The following is a 25,466-nucleotide window of genomic DNA, read 5'->3' on the forward strand; positions in this document are numbered from 1 at the left end:
GGACTATCAGCAACATCGATACTATCTCGAACTACAGAGACGTGCAACTAATTCTACATTGATAATCTTTTTTTGTTTGTTTTTGGATTTCAATTCGGATTCAATCTAGACCAACGGCTATAATAACATGAAGAAAAATAGAGAAAAATGGAGTGTGAAAATCCCTTCTTGAGTTAAATAGGCTATGTCATGTCCAAAAAAATGACTTCAACTTTTTGCCAATATGGTATAACTCAATTGGTTGAGCTTTTCTACCTCCACCCATTTGGGCAGAGATTCAAAACCCAGGCACCCAATAAAAATTTATGTAAACTTTCATTCTCCAATCGCTTGTACTAAAAATAAATAAGTAAACTTTTTACCAATTCCATAGTAGCAAATTGTGTCATTTCCAATTTGGTGTAAAGTAACAATCAACATAAACTAGCTAAATTTGTATTAACCATTGTCCAATCAAATTGTAACTCATGTAAAGATAACAAGAAATTAATTTCATCCAAAAATAGTATCACATAAAGGACCTTTATTTGGTCTTTTCGACTATGGAAAGGACCTTTATTTGATAGACAAATAGAAAGGCAACAAGCAAGCAACAAACACAAAAATATCCCTTCTATGGCCCTCCCTCTCTCCCTTCCCACATCCCCACAAGAGCCTTTCGTTCCTCATCTCTCCAACGTGCAATCCCATTATTTCATTTTTATTTTTAAAAAAATTAAAATGCCAACGACGATGGACGATCGAAAATGAGGAGAAGCGACTGGGTCCCACCCACCCATCCCCATGCAATTCTCAACTGCACACGTGGCATCCAGCGCCATAATAATCAACACAAATTACACCCTCTCTATTTCTCTCTCCGATTTTTCTGTTCGTTCACTCACTCACGTTTCTCCCGGGAGACGAGCTTCGAAACTCGGCCAAAAAAAACTCTGCTTCGAGATCGATCCATCCTTCTTCTCGATTCTTCTATCTCTCTCTCTCTCTCTCTCTCTCTCTCTCTGGTTATAACAAAAAGAAAATCCTAGAAGAAGAAAGAAAATGGTCTCGACTCTCTCGGGGATTCGCTTCCCGCTTCTACCTTCGGCCTACAACAACAACAACGACTCTGCTTCCTTGCATTCCAGCTTCAATGGCGATCGGAGGACCTCCAGCCTCTCTCTCTTCCTCACCAACAGCTCCTTCTCTCGTACCCCCTCTCCCTCTATTTCTTTTTCCCCTCATTTTTCATTTCCAATAATGTATGCTTTCGATTCGGTTTCTCTGCGTGTTGGAAGTTGTGTCAAGAGATTACGAATTTATTTATTTTTTAATATGTTAATATTATATTGTTTTTCTTTTTAGTTTTTGAAATTATGCTAGGTTGATTGTTTTAGCGGTCAGTGTCTGGAGCTTGCTTGGATATGCCGTGAGCTTTTGGAAGCTCAGAAAAGTGTACTTGTAATGGAGACGTATGCTTTTGAAGAGAAAAAGAATAAAGCATATCAATTTTGATGCGGATTATATGGACGTAATGTTATGTTACGATGACTGATAGCAATTTCTCTTTTTTAATTTGTTGAAAAAGCAAAGCTAATCTTTCTGGTACCAAATGGGATTTTAGAAAAGGGATTTTTTTTTGTCTGTTTCTCTAGGGTTCTCCTTTTGGGTTACGCGATTCCAATTGAATCTTTTGTTTGGTCGATTGGACTTATATTGGCAATCACGTGTGCTTAAAAGATGAATTTATTATCTTAAAAATGATTTCTTTTCTCAGTGATTGTCTACATGTTATTGTTGTCTTGTTATATAATGTTAAGCTAATTTGATGCTTGTTTGTAGGGAAGATCTTTGCTGGAAAGTCTTCGTATGATTCTGATTCGTCTTTAACGGTTGCTGCATCAAAGAAAGTTCTTGTTCCTGATAGCCAGAGTGATGGCTCTTCATCTGTGACAGAGCAATTGGAAGCTCTCGGCACAGTTTCAGAGGATCCTCAGGTTTATGATACCCTTGTATATGCATAACAGTTATGTTCTGTGGAGAATGCCATAGCATAGTCAACTTCTACATGACTTCTTAGATCCCACATAACATATTACTTTACTGAGCATTGATGATTTTTGTTTAGGTGCTTGAGGATGTAGATAATGTTGCAATGGAAGATGATAAGAAGGTCGAGGATGAAGCGAAGAAAAGTGATGTTCCTTCATTAGATGCAGGCAATGTCAATGGCACTGAAGCCAGGGGTGAGGAAACACCTCATCCCTTAGATGGGACAGTAAGTACTGCTAAAAAGAATGCCACACAAAAGTCAATTCCACCACCTGGAAATGGGAAAAAGATATATGAAATAGATCCACTTTTGGTGGGTTTCCGTGATCATCTTGATTACCGGTAGGATGCCCTTTCATATTTGAATTTCTAAGTAGTAAATACATTAACAACTTCAACGAATGATAAAATTAAAGCAATGGATTAACAATCATGTCCCTGCCCCTTTCAAGCAAATGGCATATACCTGCTAGCTGGTTAATGTAGCAAGCGCAAGATTCTTTTTGCTGCTTGAATTATGTTTCTTTCTTTTTTTCCCCCTTACAAATCCTTCTTGCTAGCTTTATATTCAAATTAGATTAATAAGGCTTTAACTGATTGTGTTTTACTATGCCCAGTTATGGACAATACAAAAGGCTGCGTGAGGAGATTGACAAGTATGAAGGTGGCTTGGAGGTGTTTTCCCGTGGCTATGAGAAGTTTGGGTTCACACGCAGGTATTACTTTTATCTGATATCTGCAGGAGTCCAACCATGTTTCCATGTTTCCATGTTTTCTAGTAGTTTACAACATTTAATATGTACATGCACCATTTCTTTACTTGCTTTTGTTTTTTAGATGGAACAGCAATATGCTAATAGGGAGGTGATGTATAAGGTCAAATAGAGCAGAATAAAAAGAAAAGTTTTGTCATTCTGCTTTATTTTTGTGTCTCAAACCTTACCTTCTAGTGTTTCAAAACAGATTCTCTGGAGTTGATTATTTCAAACTGCATATACTGGACTTAAAACTAAAAAAGGTTTGAGTACTGATTGGTGATTACACCCATTAAATTTTGAACGATGACAAAGTTCACCATATTAAATAAAACAACATGTGTTCCTATAGCCTTTTTATTGATTGGAGGACAATTCAATATATTTTGATCCAAGCTTGAGAAAATGAAAAGCTTGCTCTTGAAAAATTTCCTGTGATCAATTTTTGTAGTAACTGTGTGCACAGCCTGTGGCAGAATGCAATATAGATATTTCTAAGCAACTTGCAGGTTAGTATGGTTATCATATATCACCCATGTAGGCTAGCAGGCCTTTGAAAAAAATGTTATGAGGCCCATATATCTGTAAGATACAGTCTCTTCCACTTTTTGAGCTTGTTTGCTCATTACTGTCTTAGTTTACATTTTTGTATTTATTCCATGGGTAACATCTTTCTTTGTTTATTCTTTTGGGATTGATTTATTTTATCATAATAACTTCGGTTTTTGGTTTAAATCCATTTTATGATCGGCAAATCTTTAATGCTGAATTATCTGTACTGGATTTTCAGTGCTGAGGGTATCGCTTATAGGGAGTGGGCACCTGGAGCTAAGGTTTGTTTGCCTTGTTTGATATTTTAAGGAGCTTACATTTTTCTGTTAGTTACTCTGTGCAAGGGTGACCTATTAAGAGCAAGAGTAATGGACATGATATATTCAGTTTGGGTTTCGGTTGGTCTCATTGCTTTTTTTTTTTTTTTTTTGGATGCCTTTTTCAGTCAGCATCGTTGATTGGAGATTTCAACAATTGGAATACGAATGCAGATGTTATGACTCGGGTATGTTTTTGGAACTTTAGTTGTGGGAATGCCCAGATAGTGAACAAAAAAATGCGTGAATTACATCAAGCTTACATGATTACTATTTGTTTTTCAACAACATTGCTCATGTTCCATATGTAAACAGAATGAGTTTGGAGTCTGGGAGATATTTTTGCCAAACAATGCAGATGGCTCACCTCCGATTCCGCATGGTTCTCGAGTGAAGGTAACATTCTTGAGGATTATAAGTCTGGTTTTGCTGGATCTTGGTGCTTCTCTATTTTTTCATTACTTCATGAATCATGATCCCAGAGAAGAAAAAGAAGCTTCTTCATCCTTATCAGTTAAAGTAATCCGTAAACTAATTCTTCTGTTAACTTGTCCATAGTGAAAATTTTAGGGAAAAGTTTGGTTATATACACTTAGCTTTTTGGAATTTGTCTCTTGTAGAACTTTTCTGTGGAGAATGAGACAATCGTTATAAGACATGATTCAGTTGCAAGTTTTGCTAGTGTCATGTTATTGCCATAAGTGGAGGACTTTGCTTGTTTTTAATTATTATTATTATTATTTTTTTTGTTTTTTGGTTTTTTTTTGTTCATTCAGTATGTTATGTGAAATTGCAGATCCGTATGGATACTCCTTCAGGCATTAAGGACTCCATTCCTGCTTGGATCAAGTTTTCTGTACAGGCTCCAGGTGAAATTCCATACAATGGCATATACTACGATCCACCAGAAGAGGTATGTTCTTCGGAAAATATTTCAGTTATGCTTTATACTGATAACAATGATATCGGCTCTGGGTAAAATACAGGCTGCAGTAAGCTAGCAGCATTGGTATTTGCAATAATAAAAGTCAATATGAGGAAGAACTTCTGTAGAAATTATCTTTAAATTTCATAATATTGCACTGTAACAACTTCAAGAAGAGAAAAAAAATTAAACGATATTATGGAATCTCAATTTGGCAAATCTTTGTGATGTTGGAGTGGGAATGATCCACAAGTCATTAATGATTGCCTAGGATTCTTATACTTGTTCATTTATTTATGAATAGGTTATAGTTTTATTAATTTTATGAAATGGTTAAGACGATAAATAGTTCAATCTGCTTCATTTACATGTTCATGTTTTGTATTTCTGTTTCAGTTTTCAGTGGCTAATGGTACTCTCATCTACTTCTTTTCAGGAAAATTATGTATTTCAACATTCTCAGCCAAAGAGACCAAAATCACTTCGCATTTATGAGGCACATGTTGGAATGAGTAGCACGGTGTGCATTGTCATCCTTCTGTCTGGCTCATGTAGCTCATTATTGTGGAATGTTTCCGATATTTTTTATTTTTAACTTTCTGTTTTTTAAAAAAAATTATTTTTTTAAAAAAAAAACTCACCTTAGGTCAACAGTTAGAGATGTGTGTTAGAATCTGCTTTTAAAGTTCCTTTTTTTAGTGTAGGTGGTCTTAACTTAAGTGCCTTAAGTTTGGAGTTATGCTGTAGTTGCTATACCTCCCTTGGGCCTGAAAATTTTGTATGACCCATGTTTTGTGTTAGGGTAGAACAAAATTTGTAATTAATTACTGAAGGGCTGAGCCTACATCTCTTAATTCTCTATAGAGTTGTGTTAAAAATATATATATATTTTTTTAATAAAAAAAGTCTCACCATAGATATGATATTTCAGCTGAAAGCGATGTGACATATCCATCTAATTCTCATAGAGGAAGATGCAGACTAGATGCTTAGCTGGGTTGCACTGCCATGAGGCATTTCTTCTATTTGAAAATTTTGTTCCTTGATATGTCAAGGTGCACATGATATCTCCAAGGTTTGGTACTAAGGAAAATATTAAATCTTTACCATGAATTTATTAATCATGTGACATTAAGGAATGAAATATGGGATACTCTAAGCTCTGTCATAAACCCTTTTTCACTCATGAATAAGATATGGTGTCCAGGGAAAATTTCACTTGGCCACTAATCCTTTGAAGTTTCCATAACATATTAAAAATGCAAAAGAACACCAGAATAGTTTAGATTATTACTGCCCAACACCTATGCCTTCAGAGAGATTGATTTGGCATTTTTAGTTTTCATTGTTTTTGGAAAAAGAGGGGTGGGGGTATTTCATTTATTAATTGGATATGTCTTATTGCTATTTTTTAATGAAAATTTAACAGATGCCTGAGATGTGCCATAAACCTGTCTCAGACCTCTTCTTCCTTTTGATTTCTTATTATGTATTAAATTTTTCTACCCTCACAGTATTATTAACATTGAGTTGCAGGAGCCCAAAATCAACACATATGCTGAATTTAGAGATGATGTGCTACCACGCATTAAAAGGCTTGGTTATAATGCTGTTCAGCTCATGGCTATTCAAGAGCACTCCTACTATGCTAGCTTTGGGTATTGTCCTTTTAACATATGCTCCAACTATATGTACTCCCTTTTATCTTTTGGGAAATTATTCTATATGAACTAATGGATTGGTAGTAGGCAGTATTACAGGTGGTGCTTGTTTGTGAGTGGTTGACATTCCCTTTGTTCTCAAAAAATGATCCAGAAATTTTCTATTTTTGTGATGCAGGTACCATGTCACCAATTTTTTTGCACCTAGCAGTCGCTGTGGAACCCCTGACGATCTGAAGTCTCTAATAGATAGAGCTCATGAGCTTGGTATTCTTGTACTCATGGATATTGTTCACAGGTAATAACTAATTGTTCATAGGAAATAGGTCATAAGTTCTTGGAGACATCTTTGGATTAATCATATATTCCACATTTGATGTGCCTTTTTCCCCTTTATTTGTTGATAGATTGCCCATGCCAACAATATGACAGATTCGTTAATTTTTTGTTCATGTGCTTGCATGCACATAAGTTTATAAAGTTTTTGTGGTCGGGCTTCCTTTCTTTCTGTAACTAAATACTGATAGGACAAACAGCACATGTGCAATTGAGGTTACAAAAATAAACATGTGATAAATATATGAATTTATCCCCACCTCCCTGTGGCTGACTATGAAAGCAATGGGGCATAACAGAAATACTGATTAAGTTTCGACGATTGTTTTATGTACTCATTGTACTATCTTTAGTCTATTTGATGTGACAGACTTCCTCGAATATTTTAATGTATCACTAAACTCATTTTTATTTGGCTTGGTACTGTCAAATTATTTGTTACTTTGTATGCTATTGGAATATTTTTCCATGAATCAGGCTTTTGTACTTAATATTATATGTTAATTACTATGAACTTATTTTTCTAAATATCTGAATACTAATATTTAACACATACAGCCATGCATCAAATAACGTGTTGGATGGGTTGAACATGTTTGATGGAACCGATAGTCATTACTTCCACTCTGGGTCCCGGGGATATCATTGGATGTGGGATTCCCGCTTGTTTAACTATGGAAGCTGGGAGGTGAGTACTTTCTTGCATGCTTTCTTAAAATAAAATAGTGTACTATAAGAATTTTGGCCTTGATCCTTTTGTTTTATTCTATGTTTGTTAGGTACTAATTTTAACTTTTTACCTAGGTTTTGAGGTATCTTCTTTCCAATGCAAGATGGTGGCTAGAAGAATACAAGTTCGATGGTTTCAGATTTGATGGTGTGACTTCAATGATGTACACTCACCATGGATTGGAGGTACCATTTTCGTTTCCATTGCCTTCTTTAATAATTTTAGCTGAATGACTTGCATTGCATGCCATTCATTCTTAAGTTTCACTGAAACAGGAGAGCACATAGTTTTGTGCCATTTATTTTGGTTATGTTATGACTTCACATGATTTATTATCATCATCTACTTTTAAGGCCCTAAAAACTTTCATGGAAAACTTTCATGCTTGCCTATTGTCAGCATGATTTTACATAATGTTGATGTCCAATATCAGCGTCGGTATTCCCATAGACATCTCTGTATTTGGGGACCTTGATATATTTGTATGCAAACATTTAATTCCTTGATTTTTAGGAGTTTGAAAGTGAGTTGTTAAGAACTACAGGTGGAGGTTTGTCCACCCCAAAGAAAAATTTCCCGCGCATAATAAGTGGAAAGTGTGTGTGTATATTTGAGAGTGAGAGAGAGAGTTCAGGAGAATAATAGTTACAAAGAACATATAAGGAGTGGAAAGTTCTGGGAACACATGAAAGCATTTTAGCTAACACATGCAAGGCTGAATACATATCTGATATTCAGGATATTTTGCTATTTAATGCTTGGTATTAAATAAGCTTTTGATGTATTACTTGTGTCTTTGATACTTACTTTTTAGGATAAAGGATTAGCTCAGTTGAGTTGATATATCTTTAATGTTCCAAGATCTCACAAGAGACTTTATGTATATGAAAGTTATAGAAGATGCCCATGCTATGTTCTTCCATGTTAAGATAATAATTTATGTATTTTCTCTACGATTCTACATATGTTACTATAGTTCAAGTTATGACAGGTTCTTATACTTATTTGTTTGTCGGTCGAGCTGCTGTAGGTGGCATTTACTGGGAATTACAATGAGTACTTTGGATTAGCAACAGATGTAGATGCTGTGACTTACTTGATGCTGGTTAACGATTTGATTCACGGGCTCTACCCTGAAGCTGTTACCATTGGTGAAGATGTATGTTATCTATTCCCTTTCAGAAGTAGTGTTGAGCATCCTTTCTGTTGGAAATTATATGTTATTCAGTAATAAATTTAGATTTCATAGTGCACAGAACTGAAAATAACCTGTTCACTGGATTTGGTATCTTGAAATAAGAAAAATAAAAGGCTTTACCTCCATGTTACATTCTTTTTTCGTAAATTTTTTATTTTTTGCCTGATCTTTAACACATAGAATTTCCTGTGTTGTTACCATTATTTCTATTCAGATGAGCATTTTAATCTTTCTCATTCTTCGAGTTTGAGGAGGGTTTAGTAGAGGAGCTTACTGACTTATGCATAGAAACAACAGCCATAAATATCTGCAGTGTTTTATACTCATCAACTGATTGTAAAAGTCAAGTATAATAAATCCTGTCCAACTGGTCTTAAAATATTGATGATGAAAATGCCCTATTTATAGACTGTTATATTTCTTTTGCATATTTGTATCATTACAGGTTAGTGGAATGCCAACATTCTGTGTTTCTGTACAAGATGGTGGTGTTGGATTTGATTATCGCCTGCATATGGCTATTGCTGATAAATGGATTGAGCTCCTCCGGTAAGTTCTCATAAATAAATAAACAAATCTCTGCTCCATTTTTGAAGTTAGAGGATCTTGTATCTATCTCTGTTGTAGGTGGCATTCGTGAATAAAACCAATAATCTTTTGTTGCCATATTGTTACACTAAATTTTATGTAGGAAAATGGATGAAGACTGGCAAATGGGTGATATCGTTCACACACTCACCAACAGAAGGTGGCAGGAAAAGTGTGTTGCTTATGCTGAAAGTCATGACCAAGCTCTTGTTGGTGACAAAACAATTGCGTTCTGGTTGATGGACAAGGTTATATAAGTTCCATTTTTGCATATCACTCAACTCTAAGGGCTCATACACATGAAAAGATTGAACAACATGCTAATGTTGTTTGGTGCACATACCCAGTTGAATTTGTTTCAAATACATTTTTTCTGTTCAGTCCCCATTTTGATAAATTGGTTACTATATATTATTAACTGGTTGGCAACAACACTTGATGAAGTTGCGAACTCTTTTGTATGTGCATAATTTCAAACTTCTTTTATTACCAGAAACATGTATTCCTCAGTTACTGTTGATAAACTTAATGATTGTTATATGATATATATGATCATAAGGAGTTTATAATTGTTAGGAAAAGAAAATTAAAAAAAGAGGTTGTATTGTTTTGGCTATTATTGATAGGTTTCCATCTTGTGCGGTGATTTTGTTTGGCTCTAATGAAGCAAGATATTGAAAATGACTTTGGACCTTTGTTCTAAGGAAACTGCTCTCGTGATTAGTATTCTGAAGACACACATCTGGAAATATTTACTTGTTCTTATTGTTTGAAGTAATTGATAAATGAATCTCAATCATGTTCCCATACCACGAACCCAAATGTGCCACTATCCTGGTAACTCTGGTCTGCATTCAAATTCACCTGTTATATATCTATTTATGCATGCAAGCATAAGAAATGTTGGAAATTTTTTAGCTATTGTTATTACTTTTGAAGTATGATTACAACAATTGTGTAGTTTTGTTTCTTATATTAGAATATTTTATGCTTCTCTCAGGATATGTATGATTTCATGGCTCTGGACAGGCCAGCTACTCCCCTTGTAGATCGTGGAATAGCATTACATAAAATGATTAGGCTTATTACTATGGGATTGGGCGGAGAAGGATATCTGAACTTCATGGGGAATGAATTTGGACATCCTGGTAAGATTAGGCTAATTGGTTATATTGCATATCATCATTTCTATCAAACTGCCACTCAGTTTCATGTCTTCGGTTTATTTTTCTGTTCAGAGTGGATTGATTTTCCAAGGGGTACTCAACAGCTTCCAAATGGAAAAATAGTTCCTGGGAACAATAACAGTTTTGACAAATGCCGACGTAGATTTGATCTTGTAAGTTCTTATGATACATCTTGTAAGTTCTTATGATACAAGTGTGCATTACCATATGCATTACAGTATGCCTATTAGATGTTTCACTTTTGTGGATCTAATTTTTGGTTAATTATGTAACAAGAAGGGTGTTTAGTTCTGATGGTGACTAAGTGAAGCAATGCATGATATGTGGAGGCATAGTAATTTATAGGAAACTGAAGAACAAGATAACATATTACAATCAAATGCTAATTGTAAAGGAAATATAAAATTACTAGCCAAAGTCAATTTGATTAGTAACCTAATAACATATTTGTGCTATTAAAAATATCAAGATATTTTTGATCTTGACATTGCTATTACTGGCAAATTATGAGCCGAAGCGAAGATATAATATGAGACACTATTAAAAAGGTAACCCAATAGCAACTTGATATCTCCTGTACTTCTCATATCTCAACTCACGGACCCTCTCAATTCTTTTAGTAAGAATATCCTCCATTAACACGCTTTCGAATTTTTTGATGCCCATAGGGCTTCCTCTTTGATAATTGTTCATGCGCCTTAGGCATGGATCCAGCCCTTTTCCATCTCTTTGCCATTTATGCTGCACATGAAGTTCTTGAACTATTACAAACTTTGCATATCCTTTTTAAAATTCCTGGTTCTTTACGAGTATGCTGACCTTGCAACAAATAAATTCTGTGTAACCATCGTGCCTCTGCTTACAATGTACTTTTTATGAATTTTTTTGGTTCTGCATGGTCAGGGGGATGCAAATTATCTAAGATATCATGGGCTGCAAGAATTTGATCAAGCAATGCAGCATCTTGAAGAAACCTATTGTGTAAGTTTTGCTATGACATCTATATGTGCCGGTTGCTTAGGGCATGGATTACTGAAAATGACATATATTTATTTCTATTTTCGATGGATTTAAAACTCTCTTGATTTCTTGTAATTATTTTCAGTAGCTTATGAATTGTTAAAGGCACAATTTTATCAGTGTACTCACACAGATCTTGCAGAAAAGAGTCACCCTGGTTCTCCTTCGATTAACCAGCAGGAAAAACTACGGTTTTTCTGGCTTTCTTCTTCTCTTCTCATGCCTCCTTATAGTTCAGGGAATAGTAAAATGCAAGACAAGAAATGCATCTGCTACCTGTTACTATTCTCTTTCTCTTGGAAGTCGGATGTTAAAGCTCTGGCATCCAAACCCTATACTCGAAGTGCTTAATCCTAGAAACTTTAAATCAGACGTCATTTTAGGTATAAGCACAATATCAGTAAAGAAAATATAACCATAGGATCCTATTCCTTTAGCATGTCTTGTACAAACTAATAATCAATGATGGTAGTCAAAGTTTAAGATCATCCTTTATATAATTAGTAATAACAGTTTGCTTGATTGCCTTATATGATTATATTTCCGTTTAGATTTAAAATATTCTTCTCCATCAGTTATGTGAAACTTGCAGTTGTGGCAGACACATACTACTTTGCCACTTGTGATCTGATAAATTCTAGTATGAAAATTGGTCAACTGTTGATGCAGTTCATGACTTCTGAGCACCAATATATATCACGGAAGGATGAAGGAGATAGGGTTATTGTCTTTGAAAGGGGAAACCTGGTGTTTGTCTTCAATTTTCATTGGAGTAAAAGCTATTCAGACTACCGAGTTGGCTGCTTAAAGCCAGGGAAGTATAAGGTATATCCCCTATAAAATTATATTATACACGCAGTTGGCTTGCCAAATACACTAGTTCTTTCCGTGCTTTCACATTTCCTTTCAAGCATTGATTAGATCTTTTCAGCATCTTGATATTGTTTGCTGTGTTCCTTGTTGCAGATTGTCTTGGATTCAGATGAAAAATTATTTGGAGGCTTCAATAGGATTGATCACAGTGCTGAGTACTTCACGACTGTAAGAAAGTTTCGTTTGATCAGTAACTGAATCTCAGCGCTTCATTCTAGTGCTATCATATAAGACTTCTGGATGCTAAACCCTCATTGTGATCTGCAGGATGGGTGGTTTGATGACCGGCCTCATTCTTTCCTGCTATATGCACCTTGTAGAACAGCTGTGGCCTACGTTCTCGTAGCGGGACCTGCTAAAGACTGATTTTGGTTCTAATATACATCTGGTGCTGAGAATGTCTACATCTTGCTGCACTCCTAAGGCAGACGCCCGGTACATTGGCTAATAAAAGTGCAGTCCATGTTGAACTATCTTGCCACCTTTGGCAGTAATGAGAAACCCAAAGTCAGAAGAATCAGAGGTTTGACAAAGCAAAACGCAAAACATAAACTGCAAAATTGAGAGAATTTAAGCAGTGTTCAGACGACCATTCCCTACTTGGGCCTATAACGTAGACTAATGTGGCAGTTTGTGACAATTTCTTGTGTAATTATTTTCCGAAGTTAATCTCTGTGGATGACGAAGGTAGAGATTTTCCATGTATAGATAGCCACGTAGCTGAATGTTGTGTTACATTTTAATTTATGTAAGTTACCAAACATCTGGCACTCACCAAAATTTTGTTCTCGGCAATATGATGGGTCTTCAATCTTTCACGCTCAAATTGTTATTTACTTTGAAAATATGTTCTACCGAAATTCTAGGTCAGAACTAACCAAAGTAATTTGCAATCGCGCATTTCAACAAATAAGCAACAAAGTTGTTCATGGTGAAACATCCACAGAACTCATCCAGTTAAGAAAAATAATGCGAGCAATTTACACAAGCAACTAAGAGAAGCTCGGCGGGACTCTCTGATATGCTGATATTCAAGTGCTGATAAAGCTAGTTTCTGAGGCGGAGCTACGGGGCAACTGATGTAGAACACTGGTTGGTGAGGAATTGGAGTTGGAGGAGGACCTAAGGGCCTCCGCAAGCGGCCCTCCCATTGAAGCCATTTGGTTTGTTCCCCATCCGGCAGGCCAATTCAATTGTGGCTGCACGCGCTCAGCATGGCCGTCCTGGCGCCCTGTCTCAACTCCATTGCCGGTAGACAATTTCAGTGACACATCCGAGGAGGAATTTCCCCGTATCGAAATGGAGAGGCTGGTGGCAGAGTTCATTGAACCAGCATTGGTTCGTGCATTGTCCAGTTCTTGGAGCTTCCCCGGCCAGTCATCAAAAAAAGGCCGCAAGACATGGCTGTCGGATTTAGCACTCCCGGAGACCTCACTGTGGGGTTCAAAGAGGCTCCTATTCTCAGCTTTGGGCTCTGAGGAACTACATGTGACATGGAAGAGGAGCATGTAAGAGCAAGAAATACCAATAAGAACAAGTTCCACAAATAGAACAAATAACAAAGAAAAGGTTGCAAGACTACAAGAGCATAGGCAATAGCTCAACACAGGCTAAAGCTCTTTTCTTTGTCAGATTTGAGACATTATTAACCTTGCCTTTATATTAAGATCCTCTACTTCAAAGTAGAGAACATGCCTACAACAGGGCCCATGAGATTCTCTCATTTTCAAATTTCATGTCTCTAAAACATCAACAAAAAAGACAAGGGAAAAAGGTGGGGCCTCAGGAAAACATATCACCTAATTAAATGGTTGCTTTGAGTGCTATTAATTTCAATTTCATTTTTCTGGTCAGTCATACCAGTTGAGGATCAACCCCTATACCAACTTCCACATAATAAACCCAATAAACATGTCCAAAAGCAAATCTCTAGCACAGTTTAATCAATAAATCCAAATAAAAGAAACCCATAAAGCTTTGGCTTTTAATTCTTTTTTCACCTCTGGTTGAGATGAAGCAGATCAATTGAAGGGGATGATGATGACCCAGAAAGAGTAAAATGGGCCCCACCAGACGATGTCTTGGTGGTGGTGTTGGTAGCAATATCACTAGTCCCTCCTCCACCACCAGCAGCAGCAGCAGTGGCGGCTTCCACAGGCTTTCTTGAACGGTTTCTGCCACGGTGCACATGGCGCTCACAGTACTTCTGACCAGCCACCACATCTCTAGAACACCTCCATTTCTTGCCATCTGTCCTTCTACACCTTGTTGGCTCTGGATCCATGGCTGCTTTTCCCCAATACCCTGATTGCAACACTGGATAATGCAGCACATAATTATCAATACCATGGCTAGCTAGTGATTCTTTTAGCACCATTTTTATCCTCTGCACTTCTGTCGCTGCGTCGAGAGTGCAGAGAAATTTGTAAAATATTCAGTTTGGAGTGCATTAGGTTAAAAAGAGAAAAGAGGAGTGCCAAAATCGTTATCCTCATCGATTAATGTTCAAGCTCAAGTGACTCAAAATCTTAGGTTGCATAAATATATATATATGTACCAATTAGGGAAAGTAAAATTTATGTGACATTTGGTCCTTCAAATTAGGCAGAACAAATCTCAGTCCTAGTCTTACACATTACTTGTACTAATATGTCAAATGGGCAATTTAAATGAGGTACTATTTGTTAAAGATCAGAGTCAAAATTTGCTACAATGATTGATTTACTCATGTTGAGGTAAATACTTACAAGCAGGCTGAAAATGAGGGTACTGTTGAAGAGGGTGGTGGAGGAAATATGGAGGAGAGTGGAGAAGGCTTTTCCTGATTGGCTGAAGAAGTTCAGGAGGAACAGCAGCACCAGCTAACATGTACCTGAATATCAAAGCCTGCAGCTCAAGCTCCTGCAACTGGGAGAAGCTGAAATAGCTCCCCATTTCTAGAAAACAGACAAAAAAAAAAGGAGAGGAACAAGAATTAAATTAAGATGACATTAAAGTAGAAAACTTGGGGAGAAAACCAAAGAAAGACATGAGCTTTTCTATAACAAGAATCAAAAACACTTTGTGGGTTGTTGCGTCTGTGACATAAGAAAGAAGAAAGAAAAGGGAAAGGGAAAGAAAATCTCACTGGGAAATCTGGTGGAGGCAGATGCTGGTGTAGATTCAGAAAACGCTGACAGGGTGCTGATCATTTTGCTGTTGGGCTCAGGAACAAACAGAGGGAGAGCATGCCCAGATGGCTCTGAGTGTGGATGGGGCTCAAGGTGAAGTTTTGGTATCTTTGCAGAATGTTGTTCCTCTGACTCATGCTGCTGGTTTCTCCATTGCTTGAGGTGAAAGTCCATAGAGAGAGAGAGAGAGAGAGAGAGAGAGAGAGAGAGAGAGAGGTGGGGTTTAATAAGTTTGGTTTGTTTTTCTGATTGAGTTTTAATAATATGCTTGTTGGGTGTGAAATGAATTGGGTTTTAAGTGAAGAGAAAGTTTGAGAAAGCTTTAGGCAGAGGCTTCTGTGGTTCTTTTATAGCTTTGGCAGATACCTCACATTCTGACAGAAAAGCCTGCAAAGTTTGTTTAAGGCCAGTGAAGAAGCCTGAGGCACTTGAGAAAAAGACACTCAGACAAGACAGTTGAGGGAAAACTAATAATTAAATAAAGAGCTTAAAAAAACTGCAACAAATAGATAGCTAGAGCTAGAGAGAGAGAGAGAGAGAGAGAGAGAGAGAGAGGAGAGAACCTGCAGTTTCTCTGTCTCTCTGCTTTGCTTTGGAAATAGCAGAAGTGTGTTTTTATTAGGCTTAATCTCTTTTTCCATTTATTTAATCAAGCTAGCTAATCTAAACCCAAGACCCTAGAGGCATATGCATGATATAATAAGAGAGAGAGAGAGAGAGAGAGAGAGAGAGAGAGAGAGAGAGAGAGTCCAGCCGACATTGCAGCCTAGCTCAGGCTTTATCACTCAGCTTTCAAGGCTAATATTCTTTTCTTCACCAGTTCCAGTATGATATTATTATGGATTGACATCTAAGGTTGATTTGGATGCATTAATTCCAAATTTAGGAATTAATATGGCAAAACTATTTGTTTAGATTTCCACAATTCACATATGCTAAAATTTAAACAAGAAAAAAGAAAATAAGTAAATTGATTTCAAATGATGCATTATATATAGTCGTTTTTCAAGTGTAAGTTAATCTTCATTCATGTTTTCTTCATTGTTCGTTTAAATCAATGTGGTCTACCCACTTTTGTTACTTTATGCTAAAAATAACAAGTTGTTACGAATATAACTATTTTTTCATTCTTATTTTGTAGCAATTTTAATATTGTTAACGGATCCAAAATTTCTCTTTCAAATTTCTCAATCCAACAATGTCCACGTTTTAAAAAAGTAAAGTTCCATAAAATAAAAAAATTTGACTTTTGTCAATATATAACATGTGAGAATGTATTTTGCAAAACATCATTTGTATTTTCAATTGTGTATGAGTTCTACATTTCTCTTTTCTTTTCTATAACTAAACTCAACTCAACTAAGAAACTTGTCTAATTCTTTCACAATATCTATCTTCTCTTGTTTTACTTATTATTCTCATCATTATTTAAAGAATGAAATCTATAATAATATATTAGGAATTAAATGAATTAGCTAAGGAGGGGATTGAAAATGAAGCCACTCAAGTCAAGCCATATACAAGTAGTGAATTTGGTAAAGAGGGCACAAAAGTGGGCTCCGCTGACGCAGTTTCCCCTACCTACATTAATTTGCATTTTTGATGTATTTACTTTGGGGAGTGCTAGCAACCTTCTCTCTAACCTTCTCCTTTGGACTTTCTCCCTTTTTTGCTCGACATATGTCATTCTTCTTACACTTAAAACAATGTCATTAATATATTATACAAGTAAACTTTTGCTTTCCAAGTTTACTCTTATTAAATGTATTCAATTTATCCAAAAAAAATTCACAACTTTCTTACCGTCTTATTAATTTTTTTCTAACGTCAATTATTTTTTTTTAAAGAAAATATTTGCTTTTAAGAGGAAATGTCTGGGTTTTATTTATTTATTTTAACACAAGGAAAAAAAAAATCCTTTGTGTTATAAAAAATATTTTAAAAAAAAGGCATTTCCTCTTTTTTGAAAAAAATTGACATTTTCTTTTAAAAAATAATTGACGTTTTAAAAAAAAAGATTGTAAGAAAGTTGTGAAATTGTTTTGGATAAATTGAATACATTTAATAAGGGTAAACTTGGAAAGCAAAAAGCAAAAGTTAACTTGTATAATATATTAATGACATTGTTTTTAGTGTAAGAAGAATGACACATGTCAAGCAAAAAAGAGAGAAGGTCCAAAGGAGAAGGTTAAAGAGAAGGTTGCTAGCATTTCTCATTTACTTTTACTTATATATAAGGAGTGTAAAATAAACTAATTTCAACTATTAGGTATCTTTAAAAAAAGTAATAAAAGTATTGGAATGAAATGGGATTTCGTATTACTTAATAAGGAGTTTTAATGCACTTTAAAATATTGGATGGAAATATGAAAAACTAATATGATGAGTATTTGACATCTTTAAACATGAGTCAAGAGTAACCTCCTCTTGTAAAACATATTCTTCGTTGTTAACAACTTCTTCATAAAAAGAAGAGAGGATCGTGTTATGCAAAATCTTAGTTGGACGGGATTATAATGAGAGAAGATCACATGATTGAAATTGTCAAAATTGAAACAACATTGTAAAAAAAAAAAAACAAAAAACAAAAAACAAAATATGAGAACCAAAAATATAATTATTTTTTTTGACAATGAGACCAAGTACTCGTTATAAATAGTACAGATCTATGGCATTTGTCCTTTAATAACACTTTTTACACATGAAAGAGATCTCCATTCACTCAATCTCTCTTTTTTCGTTTTGGTATTTTCTTTTGAAAGTGTTAGAATAAAGGGAACGTAGGAACATGTTCTAAAACCTAGAGTATTTACACAAACCTAATGAAAACCAATTAAGTAGTTGACAAAGGGGCTAATGGGAAGTGAAAAAAGGGTTTGACTTGTAGACAAATAGTCTTAGTCTTAGATTCAAATTCTTATAGTACTTTAGTAGTAATTTAAACTACCGCTTATGTTAAAAAAATAAAATAAAAAAAAAACTGACCAAAGGGCAATGAGGTAAAAAAGATGGGAGCAAGCAAGCAACGAAACAAGTTGGGAAAGAAAAGACCGGTGGAAGGCAGATGGTTGAGCATAAACATTCCAGAAAGTTGTACTGGTGGGGTGGGTTGGGGCATTTCTCTTTTACCCAACCAAGCTGTCTTCCTCCTCCTCCTCTTATTCTGTTTTAATGTGTTGGATTTGATTTGACCAACCACTATTTACTGCAGTGACATGACAACTCAATTCCAACACCATTGGCACCTACTTCTACTCATAGCCTCCTAGTCCTTTGACCAAAATGCTCCACAAATTTACATATTTCTTTCGTACATTATTACTTTTAAATTTACACAAATTAAAGAAAGGAACACAAATCACTTTTGTGTTCCTTTATACGACCAAAATCAAACTTGTGTTTACAGTTATATACTTGCACCAATGAGTGAAGTTCATACTGTCAGATCTAAAACTGTGATCGAGCTGAGCACTTTCAGGTGTTCATTGGTATTTTTCACACTCATCAACGTGTGTGTTTTTTTTGGGGTTTTTATTTATTTATAAGACTATCAAGTACAAGGCATTTTTTTGTTCATACGTTGCCAATTAAACTGAGTTATTCAGAGTTAATGATGAGCCTCGAGTGGATGGAGTGATGCTTTTTGTTGCTGTGGTTTACCAACCAGTCAACTTAAGGAGTGGATTTCTTTACTTAAATAGATTGTATAAAAAATGATTAAGTGATATATAATAAGAACTTGATGCATCTGAAGTTATAGGTTCGATTCTCCTTTCTTCCAATATCGATTGTATCAAAAATGATTAAGTGATATACAATACGAACTTGATGCATCTAAGATTATAGATTCAATTATTCTTTTTTTCAATATCAATTGTATCAAAAAAGATTAAATGATACATAATACAAACATGCTGCACCTGATATCGTAAGCTTGATTTTTCCTTACTCCAATATCGATTGTATGAAAAAAAAAAATTAAGTGATATACGATACGAACGTGAAACAAAAAGATCACAATAACTAGGTTCTAAAAATGTTTTTATTAATTTAGACCCCCAAAAATATTTTTTTATTTTTTTTATTTTTATGAAAGAAAAAAAAGTCTAAATAATAAGGTAGAAAACGCGGATAACGGAAACTGAGGTGGGGTGGGGGTGTGTTGTCTTTATATGGGTTTTGGATTATGGACCCCCAAACCCAAAGCAATTAATTTTGGGAATTTTGACAGTTTCTAGGGGGCACATTTGTCAACCCACATAAATTACCACGAGACCACCCACTGGCCAAAAAGACATCTTGGATCCACTGCACGTACGGATCTGGGCAGGGGCCCACCTGACCAATCCACGTCAGCTACTTCGTCTTTATTAGGGATTAATATAATCCAAAATTATAATATAATTAGAAAACTTTAAAATAATTAAAAAAAAGAGTGGTCACATGTCTGAGGAGACATACGTCACTGACACCAATGTCAGAAAAAGCTTCAAAGACAGCTGCTCACGTGGGTCCCAGGCTTTTTCAACATTTTCTGTAGGATAAAAGCAGGGCACGCCGGCACGCGAGGCTTACGCTCATCTCACGTGCCTTCACGTGACTTATTTTCTCGAGGTTTGTTTTCATTTTTTATTTCTTGTTTTTCCAGAAAGCTTTCAGTATATATCCTCGTACCTATCTAATGTATGAGTAAATTGCTAATTACCTATCTACTCTAAGAATTATTCTTCACTAAAACTGGAAAAAAAAACAAGTTGTCACGCTTCAATTTATATATTTCCTAGCGAGCTATAGCAAGTCTTTTCTTTATTGTAAATCTTATTACTTTCATAAATGAGATCTGTAAGAGAATATATTATTTGTACTTGAAATAGCATTTTGTTATTTTTAAATACGAAGATACTTTATCAATTGAAGTGAGAGTCATGATATTTGTACAAAAGATTTTTGTTCATTAAAATTTTCGTAGTTTGTACATCTAAAGTTCGTATGTGAAACTTACTATTTGTACTTGAAATAGCATTTTACTATGAACCTAGTTATTAAGTGAGACTTGTGATATTGTGACATTTATTCCGAACCTACATAACACAAAATTATGGGGAAAAAAAAAAAAAAAAAAACAATCATCTCTATTTTCTTTTCCTTCTTTAGTGGAATATCCTCTCTCTTGCTATTTAATGAGAAAATCATTGAATCATGCAATATAAAATCGTCTATTAAATTGACCACTTTTTCATTAATGGGGTTTAGCTTAGAGGTCTTAGATTTGAATCTCTACGATATCATAATTGTGTGTGTGAGAAATCCCTATTCCATGTAATTTAAATTATCGTTTATATTAAAATAATAATATTGACCATGTTTTTCTCTCTTTGTAACAAATAATGGGACTACATAGCTACACTTCTCAGAATCTCAGATTGATACGAAGATTTGTATATATATTTTAGAAAAATATTATCTGAACTAGCACCATATTAAATTAGAATAATTTGCGAACTGATTAATTATCTTCTAAAACATGTGGGTTTGAATTGATCTAACTAATTAATCAGAATCAGACGTGGCAACAAGGCAGCAGAATTCTAATGCAAAGACTCTACATCTGTAGCATAGGAGTATAGGGCCATTAGTGCATTACAAAGGCAGTCAAATCTCCTTGTTTGAAATCTTTAGTTTAATTCCATCTCAGCCTAAAATATGACAAAATAAAAACAAGTTTTTTATGTTAATAACTTTTTCCATGGACCGACAACAGATAGCTCATCATCAAAATGGGACCGCATATGTATTCTGTCTTCTTTATTTTGTGTTGGGTGGTTGAAGTTGCTGCATGGGTTTGAAAGACTGCAAACCTGAATAAGGTAATGATATAGCTTAAAACTTTCAGTTGTAGCCTTATAGGTTAGATGATGCTCAAAGCCTATCTTTTTGTGTTGTCTATAACTCTATGTTTGCTTTTTAACTATCTGAAATGGACCTTCCATTTGCATAGGAGAAAACCTTCATGGGTAAGGAGGTCCAAAGAGGTCAAAATAAAAGGCGTTTACAATAGATAAAGGTAAGTCATACTCCCAAAACCTCGAAAGGAAGAGAGTATGGCTCATTGACACTGAGACGCGACACAAAACACAACGTTGTAGCAAACAAGGGATTGGAAGCACCAAGAGGAATGACAATGCTGCTCAACAACCTCCGAACACCAAAAAGAGTGTCGTCACCACTTGATTTCGGAAGGAAAAAAAATGTAAAATCAGCTCCTCCTCAGTGTTACACTATCGGAGATTCGGTCTCACTACAAACAACACATCAAGACTCGGAATGAGTAATCGAGTCAAAAATTAAGATGGGGTTAGGGCTTTGAGAAGATGTAGGTATTTTTGGTCTCAGCATCCTTGTGACCCAAAGATTTTGAACAAAACAAGTTGGGCTTCACATTAGTTTAGCCCAGTTAACAATTGTACTGGAAGGTCAACCATAGAGTCATTCTAGTGAGGGCCTTAGATGATGTCTTATATCTTAGTTGTTAGATCAAACTAATTAATTTAATCCAACAACTAATCAATTTGATCAAACAATTAAGAGACCTTAGATAAAACACTCACTATAGAATTCTAGGTCAGCCATAATAAGCTCTTCATAATTTAGAACAAAATCAGGCCTTTTTTCGCAAATTTCTAACTCGGTTGCCCCAAGAAGTCCGGTAGGTTGTTGGATAGAAAGATGGGGTAAACCAAATTCTAAAATATGGAAGGCTAGTTAAAAGGCCTTCCAATTTTGGGCCAGCTGAAATTGAGAGCCTGTTTAAAAGCCAAAATGGGACGCTGTCGTTTTCCTCCGGCACGCCATCCTCAGACAATTTAATATTAGGGTTTCTTCATAAACCCTCACGTACGAACAGCTGAAGATTGATCGTCGTAGCTCCTTTCTGATACAATGGGTACATCTCTCTCTCTCTCTCTCTCTCTCTCTCTCTCTCTCTCTCTCTCTCTCTAGATTATTGAGTTCCATTTCATATGGAATTTCATGGGTTTGTTCCAAGTTACAGAGACACTGATACTTCAGCCGAATCTCTGTTTTATATGTATTTGGTTTTTAGCTTTCGATTGTATTAAACTTTTCACTTTCTTAAATTCTTTTTGAACTGTTGTACATGGCGTCCATTTTGGTTTGCCAAATCCCAGTAATGGCTTATGAGCATATGTGTTTGTGAAAAGTTGTTCATAACTATGTGTACGCAAGACGGTAGCAGAAAAATAGAAGCTGAATTTTGCTAAATGGGATGGTATTTGTCTGATGCTTAGCGTTGTGTCGTGTCCTACATTTTCTAGGTAACACACCACAGTTCAAGGTTTAAATAGTTTTTGTGATGTGGTTTAAGACTGAAGTTGGGTTTTGTATGATTTCCACGAAGTTAATTATCGATAGTATTTTGGCTTAATGATTTAGGGTTTTTAGTTGCTTTATATTGGTTCGATCGGTAATCGTTTCGTTGAAAAAGTACAACATTGGGTGTTGTTTGAGACTGTGATGATATTTGGTATAAAATATGAACATGTATTTGATTTGAGAATGATCAATTATGTAACAAGTGGTTTTGGTTTGTTTTGTTTTGTTTTGGTGATAAATTATCAGGAGGTTACAAGTATCAGTCGGAGATATGGAGGAAGAAGCAATCCGATTTGATGAGGTTCGTCCAGAGGGTGCGCTGTTGGGAATATCGCCAGCATCCTTCAATTGTTCGAGTCACAAGACCCACCCGCCCTGACAAGGCTCGTCGTTTGGGTTACAAGGCCAAGCAGGTTGCTCCTTGTTGAAATTATTATTTTCTAATTTCATGAACAAACTTAATTAATAGGCTGTTGACTTGCACATATGCCTATGTTAACAGCCTTATCTGATGCATATCTAGATCAGGTCTATTATTTTCATGCCCTTGCTTATTGTTTCAGTGAGCATGCGTTTTCTCATGTTCTGCACCAATATGTGTTGGTTAAGCAGCATTCTGATGCATTGCACTGTTTTGACCTACATCATATACTATAGTTGGGTTTTGGACTTGTTATTTGTTGTCTGTTTTTATGCACCGTTTGTTGCCCCAGCCGTGTTTAAATTAAATTAGTTGATGATCTTCTTGCTGATGATTCTAGTAAAATATGTTGCAGGGTTATGTTGTCTATCGTATCCGTGTAAGGCGTGGCGGTCGCAAGAGGCCTGTTGCCAAGGGCATTGTATATGGGAAGCCCACAAACCAAGGTGTGACACAGCTAAAGTTTCAGCGCAGCAAGAGGTCTGTTGCTGAGGAGCGCGCTGGCCGGAGATTGGGAGGCCTTAGGGTTCTCAATTCATACTGGATCAATGAGGTTTGTGACTCAGAATGTGATTTTGTTTCTCTTTCTTTTTGTGCTCTGCTTGGTGTTGGTTTTGTTTCATGTGTCTTATTCTGCCTTTGCAATCTGTGGATGCAGGATTCGACCTACAAGTACTTTGAGGTGATCCTGGTTGATGTTGCTCATAATGCTATCAGAAACGACCCAAGAATCAACTGGCTCTGCAACCCTGTTCACAAGCACAGGGAGCTTCGCGGGCTCACTTCTGCTGGGAAAAAATGCAGGGGATTGGGAGGAAAGGGACACTTGTACCACAAGGCACGACCTTCTCGCAGGGCAACTTGGAAGAGAAACAACACCCTCTCCCTTCCTCGCTACCGTTGATTTCATCACCTTACCTTGCCTATATCTTGAGGAAATAAATTTCTGGGTACTTTCAGGAAGACAAAATGTTTGTTTGGAAGGCAATATCAAAATATTTATTTATTATTCAGAATTTTATTAGTAAATTAAGAAAGATTTATGTTCAAAAGCGCACCATTTGCACCTTACGCAAAATAGAATTAACAGTTTATCTAATTGAGTGTCCAATAAAACAAGCTACTCGTAATTTAGTACAAAAATGTGGGCTTCTTACAATTTGTAGCTTGGATGGAACGATTGGGCCAGCCAAATTCAAAATATCGTAACCCCTGAAATCCCAAACACAAGTTGGGCTGCTCAAGTAAAGAATTACAAGACTGTTTTTCAGTGAAATTTAGTCACTCATCAAACCAATAGATGCTTAACACATTATGCACTCAATATCTTTTCTCCTTGAATATTATTGCTTAACAATCATATCACCGATCTTTTCGAACATTGAAAAGAGAAATACTACTGTACTAAGAGCTACTTGATTATAGTATTGATCTTCAACTGATATGAACCATTTAGCTACATGGGATTATATAAAATCTCATATGTTTCTCAATACAGTGATATTTAAAAATAGGACGTATATTACGTGTGTGATGTGTTTTATCCTTATAGTAATAAACGAAATTTAGGGTGACATAATGTTAATTTGGACACTTTTCCATGTCGTTTTATATATTTAATTCATTGCAAAACATATGCATTCATCATTGAGCATCAGTATGCCGAAGGTTACAGATCGCAACAGGCCTCAAAATGATGAGAAATTGACAGGCTCAAAAAATATATTGCATGATTGCGATTGTAACAAAGAAACAATATGGTTCGTACAAATTGGTTAGGATATTTTCAGCTAAATTTATTTGGTCCCTCAATTGTATACTAATGTATTTGTTTGATGATGACAGAATAGATAGAGTAATCCAATACTTAGAGATTCAGCAAAGATACTCAAAGGCCAAGTAGGAAGGAAGCCCACACCAAATCTTTCTTTACAGGAGTATTCTACTTAAATATATAAATTCAGACTAACATAGAGATGTATATATTTATTATTTTCTGTTTTATGGTTTAAATATCAATATACAAGCCTATACGGTTCGTACAAATTTGTATATGAACTTTTTATTATTATAAATACAAGCGATAATCTAAATTAAAAAAGGATGATGGTTTTTCTCACACACACACATTAATTCTATCAAGGTGCCATCGAAGATCGAACCTGAGACCACTTATCTACAAATTAATGTCATTTTTCACTAGAGTAGACGCCATTGATATATGACAGAGTAGATTATTATATATAATACTCAGATACAGAAATCACCAAAGATTCTTTTTTGAGAACCTTTCTTATTGAGAGGGACGAT

At 35.5% G+C, this 25,466-nt stretch overlaps 3 protein-coding genes across 4 annotated transcripts; 2 read left to right on the forward strand and 1 right to left on the reverse strand.

Moving 5' to 3' along the window:
• Positions 1-867: 867 nt before the first annotated feature.
• Positions 868-12,991, forward strand: LOC117636201 (1,4-alpha-glucan-branching enzyme 2-2, chloroplastic/amyloplastic-like). 2 transcript variants are annotated; one of them, XM_034370705.1, is made up of 22 exons: positions 868-1,189; positions 1,822-1,976; positions 2,108-2,373; positions 2,649-2,747; positions 3,577-3,619; positions 3,784-3,843; positions 3,971-4,051; positions 4,452-4,568; positions 5,017-5,100; positions 6,117-6,238; positions 6,420-6,539; positions 7,136-7,265; positions 7,382-7,492; positions 8,338-8,466; positions 8,951-9,054; positions 9,197-9,341; positions 10,094-10,241; positions 10,332-10,432; positions 11,184-11,261; positions 11,970-12,125; positions 12,267-12,341; positions 12,441-12,991. In XM_034370705.1, exons 1-22 carry the CDS (start codon positions 1,042-1,044, stop codon positions 12,537-12,539), a joined length of 2,571 nt encoding a protein of 856 aa, XP_034226596.1. In that variant the 5' UTR covers positions 868-1,041; the 3' UTR covers positions 12,540-12,991. The 2 variants fall into 2 exon arrangements, with proteins under 2 accessions (XP_034226596.1, XP_034226597.1); XM_034370706.1 differs by having other exon boundaries at positions 1,827-1,976.
• A 56-nt stretch (positions 12,992-13,047) lies between these two features.
• On the reverse strand, positions 13,048-15,771 carry LOC117636202 (growth-regulating factor 3). Its single transcript, XM_034370708.1, has 4 exons — positions 15,301-15,771; positions 14,921-15,109; positions 14,174-14,489; positions 13,048-13,655 (listed from the first exon to the last, which is right to left on the reverse strand). The coding sequence occupies exons 1-4, from the start codon at positions 15,515-15,517 to the stop codon at positions 13,205-13,207; spliced, it is 1,173 nt and encodes a 390-aa protein (XP_034226599.1). The 5' UTR covers positions 15,518-15,771; the 3' UTR covers positions 13,048-13,204.
• A 6,419-nt stretch (positions 15,772-22,190) lies between these two features.
• On the forward strand, positions 22,191-24,172 carry LOC117635151 (60S ribosomal protein L15-like). Its single transcript, XM_034369496.1, has 4 exons — positions 22,191-22,286; positions 22,982-23,148; positions 23,512-23,709; positions 23,815-24,172. Exons 1-4 carry the CDS (start codon positions 22,283-22,285, stop codon positions 24,058-24,060), a joined length of 615 nt encoding a protein of 204 aa, XP_034225387.1. The 5' UTR covers positions 22,191-22,282; the 3' UTR covers positions 24,061-24,172.
• Positions 24,173-25,466: the final 1,294 nt, after the last annotated feature.

Source organism: Prunus dulcis, chromosome 7, assembly GCF_902201215.1.
Source record: "Prunus dulcis chromosome 7, ALMONDv2, whole genome shotgun sequence".
Classification (NCBI taxonomy): Eukaryota; Viridiplantae; Streptophyta; class Magnoliopsida; order Rosales; family Rosaceae; genus Prunus; species Prunus dulcis.